The 22,425-nt window shown below is 37.6% G+C and overlaps 1 protein-coding gene across 1 annotated transcript; it reads right to left on the reverse strand.

Annotated features, from left to right (window-relative positions):
• Window positions 1-204: 204 nt before the first annotated feature.
• On the reverse strand, window positions 205-22,218 carry PI4K2B (phosphatidylinositol 4-kinase type 2 beta). The gene is made up of 10 exons (XM_071556692.1): window positions 21,874-22,218; window positions 17,641-17,798; window positions 12,241-12,441; window positions 11,662-11,793; window positions 10,269-10,422; window positions 8,730-8,797; window positions 8,127-8,223; window positions 5,570-5,703; window positions 4,154-4,213; window positions 205-1,623 (listed from the first exon to the last, which is right to left on the reverse strand). Exons 1-10 carry the CDS (start codon window positions 22,148-22,150, stop codon window positions 1,450-1,452), a joined length of 1,455 nt encoding a protein of 484 aa, XP_071412793.1. The 5' UTR covers window positions 22,151-22,218; the 3' UTR covers window positions 205-1,449.
• Window positions 22,219-22,425: the final 207 nt, after the last annotated feature.

Below are 22,425 nucleotides of genomic sequence, written 5' to 3' on the forward strand. Positions count from 1 at the left end.
GCGGGGCCGCGGCCCCGGCTGCGGGGTCGGTCCTATGGAACACGCCCCGAGCGCCGCCCCAGCTGTGTCGCACCTTGCGGGCAGGAGCGGCCACGACACGCTCGGGACGGTGCGCATCCCCATCGCCTCCCAGCTCCGCCCTGCGCCGAGACACGCAGAGACGCCATGCTGCCATGCTACATTAATAGTTACATCCACACAAAATTACGTAAAATACAAGCATTTTATTATTTCTGAGTTCAACAGTATTGCTTAGAATTACAAAATACAGCAATGTCTGAAATACTGAAGGTTTCATTCCGTCTTAACTGTCCAGAAAATTACTAAAATAAAAATATTTACCACGTTACATGAGATGCAGATCTAGAAACATGACCATCAAGTCTTAAACCAGGTAATTTAAGCATAAATGCAAGTGGCAATTGGCAGGTGAGCATGACATTGCTGAGAGCACAGTAATAATTCTCTGCTGTATGCATTACAGTCTTCTCTCCTTTATTCCAGTCAAAAAAAAAAAAATTAGCGGCTTCTTCTAGAAATCCAGAAGGCAAACTGGCTTTGTGATGAACACATTAGTGCTTCTGTCACTGACAGTGCAGAACCACTTTGGTGACAACTGATGAACACATTTACACAAGTATGGCAAAAGAAACCTCTAACAACATGGTGCAATTCCTCCATTGTGATGCATCTATAAAGAAATACCACAATTTCCCCTATGTGTGCTTAAATATACAAGTTCTAAACACTACAATGAAATTTCAACCTCTGAAACATACACTCAGTTTATTTTCTCACAGTAGAAACTGTGTGTGCTTAGGTTGACTTTTGCTGTAATTCACCTATTCAACTATTTTTGGTCCCGGCGTGCAAAAAAAAAAATAGTTGAAGCATTTTTTCCCCTTCTCTCTTTCTCTTACTTGTTTGTCAAGGACACATTAATTATTTACTTTTTAAGTGCATGAGTTTTCAAGTAACAAGCCTACAAAAATCTATAACCAGTTTAAAATACCAGGAAGATATTCCAAGGAAAAACATTTTTCACAATCAAAGATAACATTCTGAACTTTTTTTTAAAGGCCATATAAAAAGAAATCGATAGATTCTCACATTTATATTAAACAAAAAAATCCTATTGTATTCAAAATTAGTTTCTCAGCATATGCAAATTGTCTATCTTCCCTTATTCAGAATACATTAATTTAGGCTATAAAAATACAGTATGGAACAAATTCTTCTCATTCCCTGACATAAGAATTCACAATTTTGACACGAAAATTGTAAACTTTTATTACATTCAAAATACATTTCTTCAGTCTTTAGAATTTAAGTTCTGAGGTGTCAGCAGTCAGAGCTCTTGGTATACAGCAGAACGTTATTGCAGAGCCTTTACACAAAAGTAGCTTTCTAAAGTTAAGAGAAACTTACTCTTCCCACATTTTTTTGTTGCTACCAGGAGGAAAAGAAAGGCTTCCTGCTGTGAAAGGTCTGTGTGAATGCATTACTCAGATGAACAATTCGGCCCTGACTTCCAGTGCTACTTCGCTCTACAACCACACGTGGCATCTGAACAAGCTGAATGGGACTTTTTTCATCCTTTAATGCCTGAGTAAGGTTTAGTATCTACAAAGAGTAAAAGCAGGTAAAGTTAGAGTACACAAATAAAACTTATAAGCTATCAGGCTTATAAATTTAGATGCCACTCTGAATAAATTATTTTTAAAAGATATTCTACTGCAAGTAGAAATATTTTATTTGGTAACATGAGGACATCCTACTGCTGACTAGCCTTCCATTCTTTTCTTGAATATTTCATGCAATCCCCTCCAAATTTTCAGAAAATGTTATGAGACAAAAATCTAAGAGCATTTAAAATGTAGCACATCTCTTGAATGTATTGCATCTTTAATGAAAACAACACCTAAAAGAAGGCCATCCACATGATTTAAGACAGGATGTACCAGCAGTCTGGCTGCAAATTATTTTCATCTCAGAAGATAAGAAGCCGTATGATTAACTCATACCAAACACAGAGCTGAGATCCACATTCAGCCCTAAACTCACGGAGTCTATTATCTTCCTTCCAAAACTTCAGTGCTCATGGACTGCCCTGATAACTTACTCCATATTCTATGCTATCCAGCTGAAAACTGTGGCAAGTTTTCAGTTAAGCTCTGGTGACACATTTGCATTATCCTTAATATTGAGCCTTTTCCCCCCCTGCACAATGCCCCTTTGTTCCTTGTGAGACTTACTGATCCTCTGCTCATTCTGCACTTTCATAGCCAAAGAACCCCACCAAAGTCTTTTCCATGATTTACTGCAATTTGGCTCTGCCAGCAATTCCACTTGACGTACATTTTCAACGTTCTAAGGCAACCCTTTGTAGATATGTGTTACCTGTTGTTTAGACTCTACATACTTGAGAGAATTATTTTGAGCTTGAAATCCTTCCCCAAATTTTTTACCACCACTTCACAAAAATAGGTACCTTATATGTTTGGTACCTGAGATTTAAAGACCTCACCTCTTACATGCAAGATATGTTTCTCTGCAGTCTCCTTATCTTTATAAGCAAGATTTTTCATTTTCTAATTCTTAAATTCCCATTTTTAAGGATGTATTTAGATGATTTTCTGGCCTGCAAATTCATCCCAACTGAATGCACCCATTATTCTGTGATCTAGATAGCCAGCTCTCCCATAATGCCCTTCTAACATACTTTGGTTTTACACCAAAACCAAGTCTAAAATCAGTGCTAAAAGGCATTGTTTGCCAATGTATTTCCAATCACACCCAAGAATTACTCATTATCTGCATTTCTTACATGCTTGAAAACCTGACATTTCCCACAGTGAAACAGACACTTTTATAGCAAGAGAGAAGTGAAAACAAACACACAACAAATATCTGCTGAAATCCACCTCAGGGACAGGGTGAGAAGAAAGGGTCCAGATGCAGCTTTTATAGTGGAAAATTAATTTAGACAACCTCAGTTACATCTCTTTCCATTATATCAATCATGTTTTTCCTCAAGCATTTTGTTAAATAGCAGATTCCCTCTAATCAAGCATCCCAGAAAAAAGCTACTTAACAGTTTAAGATGCATGAGTACTTTAAAAAGTGACCTTCCAGTTACAGCATAAAATTCTTAGAAGAATTATTTAAAAAATAAGTCCTATAATTCAATTTATTAAGTAAGGTTTGCTGTTTTTAAGCCACCACACAACAGATGTTATCTGGGATTATGTTTGACTAAGTAGAGCTGAAGTCTTATGCAAGGTACTTCTTGATATATGAAATTCTAGAGAAAAAAGTTGAATTAAGCCACTCTAGGAATTGTGAATGTCTGGCTTAAAACTATCCATGTGAACACAGAAAAGTCAATTTCAATAAATTCAGGGCAAAAGGGATTAATTTACTTAGTGCAATTACCTTACACTTGCAGAAATCACTATTTGATGCCTACAATGAACCAAGTAACTTGTTCTTGGCTAAAGCTTTTTCTCTAGTATTTCATACCAGCCTTAAATTGTAAAATAGAAGGAAGAAGGATAAATCCTATCCTCTAGTTTTGATGTTTTAAAAAACAATCAAACAAAAAACCCCAAAGAGCAAAACACTTAACTATAATAAAATTTCTAATCTGGAAATGGCTGGACTGTTTTGAACTATGGTTGTAATATTTGATTGGATGAAGAAATTTTATTACCTAATAATGCTTTCTCATGAGAAGTATCTGAATAATTAAGTCAATCTTCCAAAATAAAGTCACATTTATTTTAATAGCATAATGAAATTACACATCCAGTTTTCCAACCAAATTTACAACTCTTCTCCAGTGTTTCATTTTTAAAATACCTTTTAAGAATATATAGTTAATTCCTCCCTAACCTCCACAAAAACAATAAAATACAATTACTTAAGAAAATTTTCTATAAAAATAAAAATTAAAATCAGCATACACTTTCTGCTGTCTCATCTATATGCATATGGGAACAAACTCTAGAAAGAAATTTAGTCTTCTCAGATGCAAATACCTTCAAGTGTATTTCAATTCAACAGAAGTCAGTTTTTGTTCCTCTAAATAAAGCAGCTGAGAAGTGATGACAAACGAAATACATAAATAAAAATCTAAGAAAAGCACTCTTACCTGCCCCCTCATAACAGACATCTGGTTTTCAAAAGTAGCCTTGTCAAATCCTTTGTCAGTCTTTATTAAGAAAATAAACAGTTATTATAGGAACACACATCTTTAGCTATGTATTTAGTATGTAAATTCATCAATATCATGATATGCATATTCATATTTACCAACACCATAATAATTTTTGAAAGTTTCAAACAGAATCCTAGTATGACCCACAAAACAGTCTGTTTTAGCACCAAGTTTACATACGTGAAAATGAAGACTATTCCACAGCATAGAAGTAAAATACATCAGTGGATACCACTTTTGGGCATTGATAAATACCAGTACCAGGCAGATACCACATTTAACACTGTTCCATAATGTTACACTGCTCTTTCTCTCACATGTACTCTGGCAAAGGAATACATCCTCCTTCACATTTATTAAACACTTCAACTAGCAAACTCAGTCAGACACAAATATTTGTGTTTCAGCATCTAGTCTTGCTATTACAGCTGCAATATCATGAAGAGTTTAAAATTTCCAATTCTTTCAATCCTTATTTGGATTATTTCACTTGAACTTGAATTTGACACAATATTTTACAGAGTATTTCAAATAAGGACACTTCTTTACATGTCAGTACTATAGCACAGTATCTTTAAAGTGAGTTAGACTTTAAACATGGTCAAGATTTCAGCATTAGCTTAGAACAATATATGTATGCAAAATAAAATATATATTTACATATACATGAAAGGCATGCACATATTTTAAGTTCTGTTAAATGCATGATTTCCTCAGGTTGCTACAGTTTAAGTGTATACACACCACACAGGTATGTTAAATGGAGTTTTTACATCTCTGTGTGTGTGGCTCAGCTTCGTGAACGAAGATTTGGGAAGGGCTGTCCCCACGTGGGTGCCCTTTCAGCCTGCGCAGTGGATTTTAGGTGAGGCTCAGCGTGCACAGAACTGGCCCCACTGTTTAAGTCCTGAGGTTCATCTGCCACGGCCGAGCGAGCTTGGACAGTGACATTGAAGTCCTCAGGACTAGAACCTACAGCACCCGGCATTTCCCAGGAGGTCTCCCATCCAAGTACTAATCCGGGGCTGACCCTGCTTAGCTTCCGAGATCTGACGGGATCCATAAATTTGTGCTATAAGACTTAGTTGACTTTAATAGATTATGTGAAATTTAGATATATAATAGGTTATTATGTATTCATATAGGCTGATTTTTATCAATTAACCACATCAGTGACACAGTTTCCTTATAATTACATAACCCTTTCTACCATGCCAGTGTTAAAGCTAAAATAGCACAAAATTGCTAAAATACAAAAGTTAGATATTTTTTCTTTTTATGAATTTAACTGTTCCATTACAGGGATCAGCTATTTCAGTAACATTCAATTCAAAGAAGCAGTTGATTCACCTTAAACAGTTCATAAAGATCTTCACAAAGGTCCTGTACAAAGTTCATATCAGAAATGCGAGGAAGAACAAGCTCTCTGGTCTCCTGAGAGAAAGGAACTTTTGCTTGAGGAAGCCAAGCCCAGTGAAAGGGATCTAATACAGAAAAACAATACATTTAATGACTAACAATAGGCAAAAATTAAATTCTCGAGTAGTGTGCTCTGCTGCCTGCTGCAAGTTCTCAGTAACACACAACTTTTTCTCAGCATTGTTACCCTGCATATCCCTTTTGGCTATTTTACAAGAGCATTTTTAAAGCTGCTAAGCCTTTTTTCCAAACGGTGACAATGTATTAAGCAATAAGTAAAAAAAATATTTAAATTAAACACTGTAAGCAACAGTAGAGACCTTCTCCTAGTTTAGTAATGCAGTTTCCTTTGGAGTAAAATAATAGCTGTAATCAAATAGAAATCTTTCAGATGTTTGACTCATACTAATGAAATAACAAAAATGTAGCTACTATTTTTAATATAATTTTTAGGTTTTTTAAATGCCTTCTAAGCATGCTGAGAGAAAAAAGCTCTTAAATTTTCACATAATTGCTAGTAGACAGTTTTTAAAAATATATTGCAAGAGTAATGAAATTCCATATGACCATTTTCCTTAAGTGCTCCCGTTCTTCTGCTTTGGGTAATGATTCATTCCCTGAGGCTCTGCTTATCAGCTTTGAGACCCAAGAGCCTGAGAGCAAATCTTGCAACTCAAAATGAGGCAAAGTCAGCACTGAGCAACTTGTTCTTTCTCACGCTTTTTGCCTTTAGGTTTTGCTTTGACATCCCAAGCTCTATTATTGCAGCTTTGGATGAAGTCTCTATTTTTTTCAGTGAAGGCCCTACTTTTCTTTTATTAATGTAGTTAATATTTGCATCCCCAGTTCAGTCAGGAGTTCCCTGTTCATCCATGCTGCACCAACTTCCTGCCCTTTGCACAGGCTGCTCTCTCACTCTGAGGAAGTTACCCTTGATCATAGAATCGATTGGGTTGGAAAAGAGTTCTGAGATCATTAAGTCCAACCCTTGGTCCAACTCCAGTCCATTTACCAGATCACGGCACTCAGTCCCATGTCCAATCTTAGTTTAAAAACCTCCAGGGATGGTGAATCCACCCCCTCTCTGGGCAGCCCATTCCAATGCCTGTCTCTGGAAAGAATTTTTTTCTGATATCCAACTTAAATTTCCCCTGGCAGAGCTTGAGCCTGTGCCCCCTTGTCCTATTGCTGAGTGCCTGGGAGAAGAGACCAACACCCAGCTGGCTATAACTTCCCCTCAGGTAGTTATAGACAGTGATGAGGTCACCTCTGAGCCTCCTCTTCTCCAGGCTAAACAACCCCAGCTCCCTCAGCCTCTCCCCATAGGGCTTGTGCTCCAGTCCCTTCACCAGCCTTGTTGCTCTTCTCCGGACTCGCTCCAGCCCCTCAATATCCTTTCTGAACTGAGGGGCCCAGAACTGAACACAGTACTCAAGGTGTGGCCTCACCAACGCAGAGTACAGGGGAAGAATCACTGCCCTGGTCCTGCTGGCCACGCTATTTTTGATAGAGGACAGGATCCCACTGGCCTTCTTGATGATAGTTCTAGTCATGGAAACTTGCTCCTTGTGTCAAGAGTTTGCAATTTGTAAACAATGCTGCAACTTTACCTTTACAAAATTGTCACACGCTTGTTCAACTGCACAAGAATAGTAAAGAATCCTGCAGGTTTACTACTTTTGGTGCTGAAACAATAGGTCATATAAAATAAGCCATAACTGCTGTGTCTCCAGAACAGCTACAGAAGTAGCCAAGAGATAAGCGGGACAGTAACTATTTACTGTCAAGATATAGAGAGACTATACAAAGCTCTGGCTGGAGTAATTAACTAGCCTTTTGACAGTCTAACTCGCTGACACTTAATAGCCATAATTACCTGATTAGCTAATAGCTCACATTAATAATTGCAAACGCTACTGGGCACTCCCCTCTATAAACTGCAAGTAATCACAGATGTGGTCAAGAGCACAGTAATAGTATTTTGAAGCTGAGTGGAAATTGATAACTAATATTAATTTCTAGAAAGCAAGCTAAAGCTGAGAACAAGAAAAAATAACCTGTGCACTTGTCCATCTACAACAGTACCCTTCATTTTGAAACAGAAATTTGGCCATAAGAAAGACAACTTGCATGTCATTGCACTCAAGTAATTTTCCACCATGTTTTTCAAAAAAACACACATGAGAAACATGTTGCTAAATTCTTCCAATGCCACCATCAGTCAGTTTACATACAGTACTATGTTTATGAGTGTCCATGTATTAATATTGTTTAAAGGTAAAAAATATAAACAAGGACCAGATCAGATATGCCATTGCAAAAATGGCATTTGTCGCTAACTTTCTGGAGAAGGGCATGTTATTTAAAAATTCAATAATTATAATTCAGTGATGACTTCTTAGTTTCTTACAGAAACAATTCAAATAAAAATTACTACTCTGGAACTTAATCTCCCAAAAGGAAGATGATTGAAGAATGCAATACTTACATGCCCTCCACTCATCAGGATGCTTAAAAGGGAATGCTAAACCATTGTCAATTGCAGCAATTTTAATAGATTCTTTAGTTATAGTCCATTGGCTATCCTACAGAAGGAATATTTAAAAAGTAAGAGATACTTATGTGCTTACAGAGACAGTGAAATACATTAAAAATACTAAATAATATACTTTTTAGCTTCACTGGTTAAATTCAACTTAAACAATATAAAGCAGTATCCAAACAAACTTGAGCACATACAACTCTTACTCTACCACCATTAAAGAGGGGCCCTTCCCCCAAAGATAAACAGGGCACATAAAGAGCTGAAAAAATGTGTCTGAGCAACAGTGGGCACTTTTACGATTATTATAGCCCAAGCTAGTAAAGCCAAAATACAGAACAATAAAAATAACTTCTAGCATTGTTCTATCTAGACTAGTCTAATGAAAATAGACTTTTTCCCCCTCATTTTGCCTAGAATAATTTGCAGTTATCTTATTTCTTGGGACCATGCACCAGGATTAAAGCCATGCCCTTAATCCCCAGCAAGACTAAGCCACAAAACTAAACAATTGAAGGAATATAAATTTCAAGAGTACAATTTTCTTACCTTATCTGACAGATCAAGTCCATCATCCTGTTTTTCGTACCTGACTAACCAGTTATCGTTACCTCTGTCTTTAAACAGGAAAATGCATGTCACAACACAACACTTACAAAGAAAGAATCATCTAAAGTGATACACAATGACTAATATTGTAAACTGACACTTCACAGTCAGGCAAAACTGTTCAAAAGGGGTTTTTCCATTACTATACATGTTTTAGCTTTACTGACTCAGTGAAAGACCACACCAAATGTTCTCAGGTGTGCATTCCTTTAGTTTCCCCAACTGGCTGAATACACAACAAAATATCAAGAAACCTGAATCTATTTTCATATATCTTATGCAGAAAGATTGGCTGTGGTACACACTTTTCCCAGGGAAAACACTATCAGATCATAATGACTTAATTTTTAAGCTTGTTTGAATGCTGATGGGGAAAAGAAGAGGGCCTCCAAAATTACAGGCATCATGATGTTTGACTGCATGAGAAAAACAGAGTGTACAAAGATGCAGGGGTGAAAAACATGAAAAGGGGAAGAAGCTGAAAATATTGGCACTGTTCAGACAAAAATTGAGAGACAGAAGGCTCTGAGAAGGTCTTTTAGACAGAGGATGACTGCATGGGCTTGTAGGTCCTTCTGTCATCTTAAGGTGCTCCCATAAGTTTAACTAAACATCCATCAGAAGACTTTCACGTTCTGTTATCAGATATATTAGATGAAGACAAAATCATCCATATAAAGAGGTTTAGCATACTGAGTATTTGCCTTACAATTCTAAGAATGTCACAGAACACAGTAAGTGTTTGGAAACACTGGTGTTTATTTGATAAAGCTGACAGATCATAGCTATCAAGTATTGTGTTCTTATGAAATTTTCTTCTTTTATTTTGCTTCTAAAAAGAGAATTTATGAAAAGCAAAATGAGCTACAGCTGGGTAGGTCTGAATAAAAGTGAAGATGCCCACAGGCAGTAAAGGAAGTATTTTGAAAGCAAAACTGCCTTTGGATTCTTCAAGAAGTAATTCACCTACATAGTCAACAGACAAACCTCTGCTTCTGAGTGAAGGAAACCAAGAGTGCAGGAGAAATGACAGGTGCACATCACAACTGTTCTCCAGTGCCTCCTCACAATAACTATGAACTACTGTGCACTGATGGCAAACGTGCTGTTATTAACTCTTGCTTAGCATAAAAGGAATTGTAGTCATAGCTTTTCTTATGGTTTCTGAAATCCCACCACCCTTTGTCCTAATCAGGGGAAACAATTAATAGCCTACACACAGAATTAAAGCATAAGGAAAGTATTTGTTCTTGAATTCTTATACTGCTTAAAAACACCAAGTAACAGTCAAAAGGGTTGTTTAGATCTTTTCATATTTCAGTTCAAAGTAAATTCTTTTGAAATGGAACTTTCTGGTCTTCAATTGTGAGAAAAGCATCTGAAATACATTAAAAGCCTTAAGCACCAGCTTTCAGCCAGCACTACTTACCATTTCTGCCTCACAAAGGTAGATAGTTACCAAGAGACACTAATGAATACCTGTGTTTCTAATGACATAATCCAAGATAACCAATCTTTCAAACTGCGACTGAAATTCTTTCCTTGTGTTCTCAGGTAAAGGATCAGTTTCAAACTTCCTGAGCCAGTAGTCAGCTTCCTTGTATCCTTCAACAAACAGCTGGAAGGAGCCAACCTGAAATATTAAGAAACTGCATTTGGAAAATACACTTGGGTAGGTCATGTAAGTAATCTCCACTTTGAAAGTATATAACGTTTTTGTATTAAAGTTCAGAACACAGGGCACCTGATGTTAAAAAGAAATATTGCTAAACTACTCTTTCGTTCCTAAATTTTTAAAAAAAGCGAAGACTCAAATCATGAAGGGGTTTTTCTGGGGTATTTGGTGATGGGTTTATTTAATATTTGTTTAAATACTCACTGAGTTTACCAGGAATAAAATGTAGCCAGACAGCTCAATGCAAATGAACAGTCAGTATTACAACAAGCAATATCTTTTAACCTTCCTTGATGAAAACAGAAGCATTAACCACCTTTTTCAAAACAGACCCTTTTTGCACGAAACTGATTGAAATATGTTTTCCAAAGCAGTCCAAGGAAGAAAACTGGGGATGGTACAGGCTCCATAGGAAAGCTGCTCAAGGTTAAAATTCAGAGGAGAACTTAAATTGGAGAAGTAAAATGCAGATGGCTAAACGTGTGCAGAGACACAGATAAACACAGAGCATGTGGAATAACCACGCTGATGGAAGCTGGCACAACCCACGTCACATGGATCTAAATTGCTGGGAACTGACACGAGTGGATTACCCAAGCTGTACATAACCTGTGTTCTAAAAGCTTAGGATTAGAACAGTGTAGTGATATTTTGGGGATATAATAAGGCTCATTAGGCAAGAAAGATGTCAGATTTTAGCCAGCACAGTCTGCACATAAGACAAAGGAAGGTGGGAACAACACAGCAATAGGATTCCGAAAAGAATAAAACAAAAATAGAAGGTGAAAAGAAGTATTCAGGAACAATTAAAGAACTAGATAAATTTCAGGGAAAAACCAGATTGACAATATAAAAACATGACATCAAAAGGAAATGTACTCAACAATCAATAAATACAAAAAATAAGTGAATTGTACAACATTTTAGCATGTTACTACTCCAGCAGAAAGCTGGACTTTAAATCAAAAGAAGTACCAAGATTATTGAAGTAGTTCAAGGGAAGGAATAATGTAAAAGTGGGTAGAATTTGCATAGAAATAGTCATATTTATCAAAATTTCAGACATTTAGAGATATTTTTCAATAAGAAAAGAAGTTTTTTCTTCTACTGTTGAAGTTACTTATAAATACTCTTTTTTTAACCCAAAGTTTTGTGTGAGAATCAGGAAGTGCATAAATTACTTATTTTTCATCTTACCTTAGGAGGTAGTCCAATTCGGTTAAATTTTTTAGCAACTTTTGGCACTTTCTCTAAAGCATACTTTTTTCCTCTTGACTTTGCACGATCTATTGCACTGTAATTAAAGGTCTCACTGACGAGCCAGACAACCTTAAAATAAGAAAGTTACATACAGCTCAGAATTCCTTAGTATTTAAATTATATATTTACAGTACATTTTAAGCTCAGTTCTCAAAAAAAAAAATCAGGCACTTCCAAAAGATAAATTTTACATGACAAGGTGAATATTTTCTATTTTACATAAACAAAAATGGGAATTTCATATCCTGATTTTTGCAAATTTGTTCACCAAAACAGGTGTCAGAAAATGCAAGAAACTGAAGTGGCTCCAAAGAAGGGATTCAATTCAGATTCAGCTAAACTTATCCTTTAAAACAAAGTCACTATTTCTACACCAAACCACTGTGCCTTTAGACTTGCAATAGTTTATAAATGACTTTGGGATAACACATGATACACAAGGATATCTACACAACTACAATCCAGAGACTGGTGCTGTTTCTTTTAATTCAGTAATTTATGTGTTTTAACTTTTACCTTAGTTTTAGGTACAACTCCCAGCCCCAGCTTCTCATCCACAAGATAGGCACCAGCTTCAGAGAGGTATCCCTGATTTGGAACGAGGCAGCCTCTGCCAAAGCAGCAAGGACAACAAATTTTGTGAAAATATTTGGTCCATTTTGGATTTAGATGTCCATAAGGCTCTTCAGATTTTGGTTTGAACACTCCAATAATTTTCTAAGATAAATAATATAAAATTAAAATATGAGCCCTTAAAGTCGCAGAATATTAGAATTAGACTGAAAAGTAGTTATTTGAAAATAGTGGTTAGATCCTGTACACTGCATTTTAAAAAATGGAATTCCAAATAAATTTATCATCAAATGCCTGTCCAGCATTAGTACAAATTCAAAACAAGCTCTTTATAAAGAGAAAATCCAAACCAACTAACATTTACTTTTTCAAAACATTTTTTTTCAAAATTAAAGTGGACTGCATTTATTTTTTTGAATTCTAGGTTTTTTAAAAATGAAGTTTTAAAAGTGGCTTTAAAAGTAATTTTCAGCCCTCCAATTAACTCACTGACAAGCTATTTCAGAGGGAGACATAATGGCTCCAGGAAAAGTGACAATCATACAGAATGTTAACAGTCGACTGTTACATTTTCTCTTTTAAATCTCTTTTTCTTATTGCTCTGAGTTTGAATGAAATCAAAAAGCTTCTCCACCCTGCAATTCCCCAGAGTAGTGTCATTTACCACTACTGGAGATTCCTCAGCTCAAAGCTGACAATGGTTCACACCATCAGCCACCACTCATATTGGAGACATGTAGTAAATCTGAAAATTAGTCTGAGTGCTGTGTCAAAGTTTGGACACTATGCTTCAAGAAATCTGTTAATAAACTAGAGAAAGTTGGAAAAAAGTGAGAATAAGCACAACTTATGTGAATAAGGACAGATGGTATGAACAGGGGTTGTTTAAGCCAAGAGAAAATGAGGCCTGAGGACCTACTTAATAGCGTGCTATAGAAAAAACATACATTTACTGTTGGCAAGCCAAAAAGTGATAGGCTTAAAGCCCAGCAGGTAAGTTGCAGAGAAGGAACCCTTTGAATATTAAGAGCAGCTCAAGACTGGAATAGACTGCCAGGTTCTGGAATCTCCAAAACAGGACGCAACTAAGAGCACGTTAGTTAGACATTTATGAGGGATCACAATAGAACAATCCTGCTCTACAGCACAGGCATTAAATAGATGATTTCTCAAGGTGCTTTCTACATATGATTCTGTATTTATTAACCTCAAACCACAAGATTATTACCACACTAAAATAAATAACCTTTTAATTATCTCAGATGAACTCTGGCCTAGTGCATAAAGTCCATATGACGCTTCTATAGCTCACGTGGAATGCTGTAGAAATGCTGACCTTCATCCCTTCTCACTGAACAATGGCAAGTAAATCAAATTCTTTCTAATAAATACTTAATTGTTTAAGAAGCATTTTCACATTTTAAAACTTTATGGAACCCTTGCCAAAAAAAGCGGATCTATTAACAAGCTAAACCCTGCCTGTTGTTGCACCAGTTCTCAAAGCTGATTCACACTCAGGTCATGAACAAGTTTGCTGGCAGTCAGAAAACTCGTTCAGTAATTGCTGATGCAGCTGTATTATGAGAGGATCTGATCAGTTAGTTTAGCTTCTAGAGAATTTTCACCCACTTTGTCCAAGACAATCTTGCTTTGTCCAACATCAGCTGGGACAAAGTAACTACCGAGGACTTAATTCGTTCAGTTTGTAAAAGATGCACAAGACACCAGGCATCAGTAGCATCACCTGTCTCATTCATCTATTTTGACTCATTCCCATTAACCTCCATGAGAACTAAGTTGCAAAATACCATTATTTGCATTCATGCTGTAAAATAAGTTTTCTATCAACAAAGGTAGGAAACACATTGACAAGAATTCTCTTGGTTCTCACATGGTGCTATCTATGATTGTAAGGTTACGTTCCAAACCATGAACAGGTTGTATGCAACTGCAGACAATTCAATTTAGACCTACAAAAATGATTACAGTTACAATAAATATTCTATATAATATTCTTTGTAATGTGTTTTTTAATATGTTACTGTTTATTATTATTATTTTATTTTTAAATCGCAACACTTTGCATACTACTAATTTAATCAAAATTATGTTAGGTTTTGAATTTTTAAAAAGTTATTTAATTTTTTCCGACTGAATCACATGTATCTACCTGCCTAAAACAAATCTAGCAACTTAGCATTTCCCAGAAAACTTGTGGTGTATTTAGTAGTACATACCAAACCTTTAAATATCTCTTTTCTGATCACTCTCTGGGTAATACTTCTCACAAAGTGCCCATTTGAAAAAGGAGCGTGGCTCCTTCCACACTTGCCTGGCCTGTACCGGGCTATACTCTCAAATCTATATATGGCTTTCACTGAACTTTTGCAGAGCCACCACTGTTGAGGATCAGAGGAGAACCAGAGCACTCAATACACAGAACAAGCTACCAAGGCCAGTCCTAATTTTGCCAGTCAAACTTAATTTATAGACAGACTCCATTAGCACTACCAATTAGCCAGGAGTTAAACTGCCAGGAACACATTGCAGAACTATTTGTAACAAACACAGTGTCTTGTATTTATTGGTTACACAATGAACAACAAATGTGGAAATATTCAACACTTCTGCACTAGTCCTGCTTAAGAACAGAACTTCTTCGTATCGGTATACAACTATTTAATTTTTGCCAACAAATGCAAAAAGCTAACTTTAATTAGGTAATTTGACTTTTATTTTTCTGATAGACCCAAATCAGCAAATAAGATGACCTAATGGAAAGAGCTTATTTCACCTGAAACTTGACATTAGTGTGGGTAAGCACTTCAGAAGCTGACCAATAAGAAGGCTTAGCACTCCTTTAAAGAGCTCCTTCCCAGCACAAGGAAGAGATTACTCAGGAATAACAGGAGAACAAAAGTTACAGAACTGGTCTGAGGTGGAATGATGCAATACTCAGCCAAACAGGATCTGAAAACCATTCTACAAATTAGAGTTGCACTATTAACAAAGTTTTATCAGACCTTTAATATGGATAGCAAATGTAGGTAAGCTCTTAATATAGTGTAAAGAATAAAAGCTAAATTGAAAGTCTGCTAAAACTCAGCAGCATTATTCTCACAGTCCCATGTTGACAAATACTTCCATATTTTGCAATGAATCCTTCCTGACTCATATAAAATAACTTGTCTTTTTTTAAAAATAATTTCTCCTAAATACTTATATTCAAATTAACAACCTGCATAAAGGAGGAGGGCAAGTCACTTCTAGGAACTTAACTAGAAATAAAAACAACACTTCACTGCAAAAGAAAAGTAAAACCAACAGGAAAATCACCACATAAGAAACAAGGAATAATATGCTCCATCCAAAATACTTTGGTTATGTTTACACAAAAATGGTGTATAAATATTCTCTCCTAGCCCCGGGTACCTCAGACATTTGCCAGTCACCAAGTCCAGCAAAATCAAGTCTAGAGAAGCTTCAGACAAAACAGACTTGCACATATGGAAATACAGAACAAGTATGACTTATTTTTCCCCAAATAATTTCTCTGCTAACTCTCTAAGAATAAAAGAATCTTGATTGCACAACATAAAAAAATCTCCAAAAGAAGTCCACTTAATCAGCTGTAAAGCATTTTTAGCATGATAATATAGAATATTCTTTAGATACATCATGCATTGAATTTTTGAAAAGTATTGATTTAAACCAGTATCTGGTTTAAATTGCATATTAACTTGCATATTAAATGGGATATAAACCTAACTTAAAATAGCTCTTTTTAAGCAGTATAAAGTTTGAATATGTGTATATAAGTACACAACCTGGAAATCTACAAAGATGAAGCTACTGGAATTGGGAAATAATGTGAAATTTAAAAAATCAGATAAAACTTGAACAGGTCCCATAATTACAGCATTGTATATGAATCTCAGAAAGTCATCAGAGAATTTTTTTTCTTCCAGTTTCAAAGAGAGAGAGACCCTCCTTCCCAACCTACTCTGGCTCTGTTCCAGCAGAACAAAATGGAAGTGGATCATTACTAGCAAATGTTCCTGGAACACAGGCTGCAATGCAATAATGGAGCTGCAATGTGCAGTTTTCAGAAGATTTTGAAGGGGTAGTTCTACCACCTCTCATAACAACAAAATCATAACTAAAATTAGAAATTGATGTATTTATTTATATCAGGTCAGGAAACTATTAAAAAAAATTCAAAAAAGTGTAAAAACTACCACCAGAAAATTGGTATTAAAACAAAATAAATTATGAAAATTACCTGGCAAAACATAAATATATTGTGTAATGATCAATAAAATTATAAGAGCTGAACAAAACCAAATTACTTCCTAAATGAGAGGGAAGTGACCATTATGGGGATGCACAGACTAACAAAAATCTTGAATATATTCTGAAAACCTAGGAACGCAAAATGTTACAACTTCCATGTCCAACACAACTGGGATCTTCAAGATTAATGAACACCTACATCTACCTAGGACCAGAAAACTGCTGATTGAGCTTAAAATAAAACCAGATATGACAAATTAACAAAAGCTGAGGGGTTGGAACTCGCATTTTGTGGAACAGATGGGTTGCAAAGCATTTCTAATTTAAAGAAAACAATGTGAGAATATGTCTGAAATATCATTTCCTGTTACTAAATGATGCTGACCAAATGTTACTTTTCAAGCAAGATATTAATGTAACTGTTACTTCTCTGTCTCAAAGCAACCTTAGGACACTCCTCTGCTGACCACTTCAAGGTACCATCCACCACTAAGGGAGGGGAAGCCAAATCTTCCAGGTGAGACTCAGCAGACAAGTACAAGCAAAAAGGTAGGTTTAGATCACTCTTCTTGCCCATCTACCCATCATATAAGAGAAAGGAGACATGATCTAAATAAAAGACTACCTAAAAAGAGAAGAGATAAAAATATAGGACCTTTAGCTAAAGAAAGTTGAAAAGTACTGAAATCAGGAGTTCAGTCATGACAAAAATCAACTAAAACATACAGAGAACAATATTCTGCACAAAGGAATTCCTAAATTGTTTTCAGATGTTAGAGGCCCTTTTATTTTCTCTGTATTTCTTTGATGCAGATCATTCAAAACACAGTAAAATTGCAGCAGAGAAATAATAGTTATTTTTCCTTAGCTTATGATGCAAGACATAATTAGAAATCTAATTATTACTTGCATTGATTTTTCCGCATAATTTTTGCCATACAATAAATTATTAAATAACTGATTTAAATGAATTTCCATTAAAATAGAATTTCTAAATGTCCATTTTCAACTTTTTGCTGATAGCCTCCAACTCTGCAGTAACATGCTCACCCCTTTTGGATCCTTGGCAAAGTAACTCCCACTGGATCCTTGAGAGATTCTTTCTGGAAAAACTCCACATTCTATAGCTTGTTCTGTTCTCAGAATAATCTCTGCAAATTCTGGATCATCTAAAAATATATTCATATCAGCAGCATGTCCTGTATGCCCTGAAAAATAAGAAAATAAGTAGTCTTAAGTGCAATTTGTACTACTAATTAACAATACCATAAGTAAACACATTGAAAAGCCAACATCCTTCCACTGCTGACACCCATTCAACAGCAGGCTGAAAAACCCAGTCCATTAAATCAGTGCAAGTTTTTCCACTGATTTATCCATGTCTAGTCAACCTTTTGTTTACAATAAATCAGCCAAATCTGGACCAGCAAATTTGAGACTACCACTGCTAAGTGTTTATACTTTTCTAGGATTTTTTTTCATATTTATTGACATAAGGAAGCTGGTAAGGGCAAAAAAACCCATTCTGCTAAGACACAACAAAGTTAATCCACTGAAGAATCTGTTACATGTAGCGCTTAAAAGCAGCATCAACATGGCAGTGCAGTACTGCATTTCATCACCATTCCAACATTAAACACTGTAAATTACTTGTATCATTTCTTTACTTACCAACCAAAAAATCAGGTCTATTAAGATATTGATAGTGCAAACTCTACCACTCTACACAAACATTTAGAAAGACGATTAGAAAGGAAGTTTTCAGGATTCTATTGATATTTCAATTTGTTCAAACTCTTCAAAAAGTTTTGAAGCTGTACATTATTATACCTTACTTTCAAGGCTGGAATAATTCCACAAGTTCACTTAGTGCATTAGAGCTCATTTCTGCCTCATATTATTATGAATTTAACATTTTCAGACAAAGTTTCTTTGTTCCCCTGTCAACAATTGAAAAAAATACATCTTTCTGGAACTCAACTGATACAGAATCTATTCAGAAAAGATACTACTAAAGAGTTTGTGGAGTGTCAAATTAAAAAACTTGACACCTTTTTGCAGCACAGAACAGTCTTTGAAGCTTTTTAGAACATTAGAACTTGCATGTAACATACCACTCACAAATAATAATATGACTTCCAATCAAAATAACAAAAAAACATTAAAAAATAGGAAAACCAGAAAACCTTAGTATAAGTTGGCAACAAGAAAAGAAGCCTTAAAGATAATGCAGTATCAACAGCTACAGCCCATTGGATCAGAGTCTGTTAAGATTACCTGGTAAATACCTTTTGCAATAAACTACAGTTTGAGACTTTAGAATCAGATGACAAGAGACAGGGAAAGGGCTCAAAGATTTCCCTGTCACCAAGTATTTACATGAGTTAGGGAAATAAACCCAAAGGCCCACAATACACTTATTTTTATGGAAAAAGCCACTTTGAATCAGTGGTTCTTATTATATATATACTCAAGCCTCAGCTTCTCTACACATCTACATCACGTCTCACACCTGAGCTGCAACTACTACATATTTTTGTCCGTGAAAGTAAAATCAGGGTTGTGCATTTTACAATTACCAAACAAAATGCAACATCCACGCTAAGTCACCTGCACATGGATCCTCCATGTGAAGAAGACCTACAAATGAACTTGTTCACGGGAATTGCAATTACTCCAGAAAACTACTCTTGTCAAACTCCCACTGAGGAGACCAGGGCTCACACACACACAGCCTAACCATCAAGCTCAAGACCGTTTCTCAGATTAATTTAGCAAGGCACAAGACTGGGAAGCTGCTATACTGCAATGATGAAGATTCACCAAAGCAGATGCAAATACCTCTATCTGTTCTTCCATCAAGTTAACAAGACATAAGCTAAACTAATACACTTTGCAAGAATAACATGTATGAACTCCTTTAGCACTAAGCTAGATTTATACTTTTTTAACATTAGCGTGATTAAAGGTAGTCCCTTCAACCAACTGCGTCTTTTCCAACATAGTCTCCTATTCTGATCATAATTCCATTATGAAACCTCTGTGTTGCAATAGCATGCATGAGTAACATCTGTTGCATGTTGGTTCCACCTGACTCGTGAAACAATCCTGTGCACCTTCAAGTGTTACACATAAAAAAAAAGGTGAGGACAGGGAAACAAGAGAAGTGATGCTGCAATCAATCAGTTCTGAGATTTTCTTACACATTCCTCGGGTAGATCCCAAGTAGCACTCTGTGTTCACTGTCCTAACTGTACCAGTGGTGGAAGACCCACAGCTCTGGTCTCCATCCTGACACAATTCTTTTTTGAAGTTTCTGAAAGTGTTTTGCTAGAAGTTCTGTCTCCCTAACACATCTTAAGACTTGTGGAAATCAACATTTTAACAGCATGTTCACATTACAGGTGTGGACTACACTTGAGACCAGTGGTTAAAAGATGAGATTCGTCTTCCTATATGGTTAAAAACTATACACTAGTAAAAGCTTTCTGTGGCTACTAAAATAAAGTTACTAGCACAACTTATTTTGTTAAACATTATGGGAGTTTTGTTGGCATTTTTGTTTAAATTATTGTTGCAAAAGGAACAGTCTTGCAATCTCTGGCAAGAAATCATATGGAATAATTGCAAGAGCAAATACTATGAAATGATAGAACTCCACAGGTTTTTGTCAGCAATCCCATCCTAGATGTACACCTATTCAGAAACCTGCACAGAATCGGTAAGCTTGAAAATCTAAAGAAAAAAACAAGTAATATTATATATATTATATGTTTAGAATTAGGTAAACTAAACACTTAACGCCTCTTTTCAAATTGATATTTAAATTCCTGCATTTCTAAACTTTCATATTGTATTTCTGTTTAATGACTGGATTTCCAAACATGGGAAGGAGATAAACCTTTTAGGAAAGACAAAATTATGACAGTAGAGTCCACATCTAAAACTCTTAAAGCATGTGATGATACCAAGTAAACATATGATTGTGTGAGACTGAACAGTTAATGACTCAAAACAATTGCCCATTTGTGGAGGCAGCAGAGTGCTTTGCTGAGGCCAGGTTTGCACTCTTTGAGGACGAAGAGGGGAGGGTTTGGGAGTGTGGTGGCGATTTGCACAGGACAGAGGGGGTGAACACCCACCACCAGAGGCTACAAGCCAGGCTTTGAGCCTGCTAAGAAGCAGATCCCGCGAGATGGGATAGTGCTTTTTATCATGCTAATTGTCATCCCTTTTGATGAGGCATACCTGGCTCAACTATACTAATGTGAGAGGAAGCTGTCAAAGACCCCCAAAGCGCCCCCAGACTAATTTCTGAGGCCTTTCACCAGAGTAGTCAAAGCTGCCCACACCCAGGGGGGGTACCTGGGCGTTTCCACCTGTCCTGAGCATATGGGCTTCCCTCACCCCGACAGCTCAAGACTGCGACCATCGCTTTAACCAACAGGCATGGAAATTGCAACAATCAAGTCTTGCTGAGAGATCTCCAGGTGATAATATGTTTCTACTCTTATCGTTTGTTTCTTTCTTTTCCCTTATACATTTTCTTAAGTGGTATTTTTAGTCTTTCGTGTTGCTATGTTACTGTGGATAACAATAGCCAAAACTGCTACATACCTGCTTTCCATTGCAACAAAGTTGTTCTAACATAAACCATATACATTTACAATCACCGATCATTCAGTCGCATTTTAATCCGCCCCAAGGGATCTATTAGCAAGAGTCTGGGTTACCCTTGCCTGCTGGGGCGGGTCATAACAGATTGGAACAAATGAAAGACACAGACTGAACTTTTTTTTCAAGATGAAACTATGGGGGTCACAAGAAAGTAATTAGTGGGATAGGCGAGACAAACAGACTACTTGTCAGTTCGCCAAGTGTTCAGGAAGCAGCATCCAGTCCCACCACAGAACAGTCTGTAAAACATGCAAAGCCGTAAGTTTCAAAAAACACATGACAGAAAGAAACAAAGCAAGGTCCACCAAAATACCAGACAGAGAGCGAGAAGTAACAGTGGAGACGCTCAGGATGTAAATGAGTTCGTGCAGCCCCGCACACAGACACAAAGCACTCGAACTTCGATCCATTCGCAGCACCCTCCCTTCATCAAGTATTAGCCGGTGAGCCCATATGCCGAGCGAGGGCAAGGCGCCTCTGCCCCTCGCCGATGCGGTGCCAGGGCACAGCGCACCGACCGCACTTCTGTCCCGCCGGTAGGGAGGGCAGCGCCGGGCGCCCAGCCCGACCCGACCCGCGCTGCCGCCGAGCCCGGCGGGGCCGTACCTGCGGAGGCGCGGGGCTCCCGGTCCCAGGAGGCGCCCGCTCGGCGCCCGTGGCCGGTACCCGACGCCCGCAACAGGGGCTCGTCCTCTCCATCCCCCTCGGGCCCCGAGTCCTCTTCCTCCTCCTCCTCGAGCCCCGGCTCCCCAAGCTGCCGCACAGCCCCGCCGGGGGCGGCTCTCCCTGCCTGCGGCCCCCGCCACGGCGGCCCTGCCTGAGGCGGCGGCTCCGCGAGCAGCAGCAGCCGCTCGTCGGGCTCCTCCGCGCCCGGCTCCGCCATGGGCGGCCGCGGCCGGGGCCGAGCGCGGCGGGCAGGGGCGGGCTCGGCGCTCCCGCCGCTCCACTCCGGCCCCGCGCCTGCGCGCGGCCACGTGCCCGCCCCGCCACCTGCCTTAAAGGGGCCGCGCCCCGCCGTCGGGAGCGGCGGCAGCAGCACCAAGGGCTGCTCCGGGCCAGACACCCGTCACCGGGCGCTGGTACTGTAACAAACACATCCCTGAAACGCCTTATTTCTACACCTGGAACAGGCTTGTCTCCTGGCCACCACTTGCCATA

The sequence above is a fragment of the Pithys albifrons genome, chromosome 5, assembly GCF_047495875.1.
Source record: "Pithys albifrons albifrons isolate INPA30051 chromosome 5, PitAlb_v1, whole genome shotgun sequence".
Classification (NCBI taxonomy): Eukaryota; Metazoa; Chordata; class Aves; order Passeriformes; family Thamnophilidae; genus Pithys; species Pithys albifrons.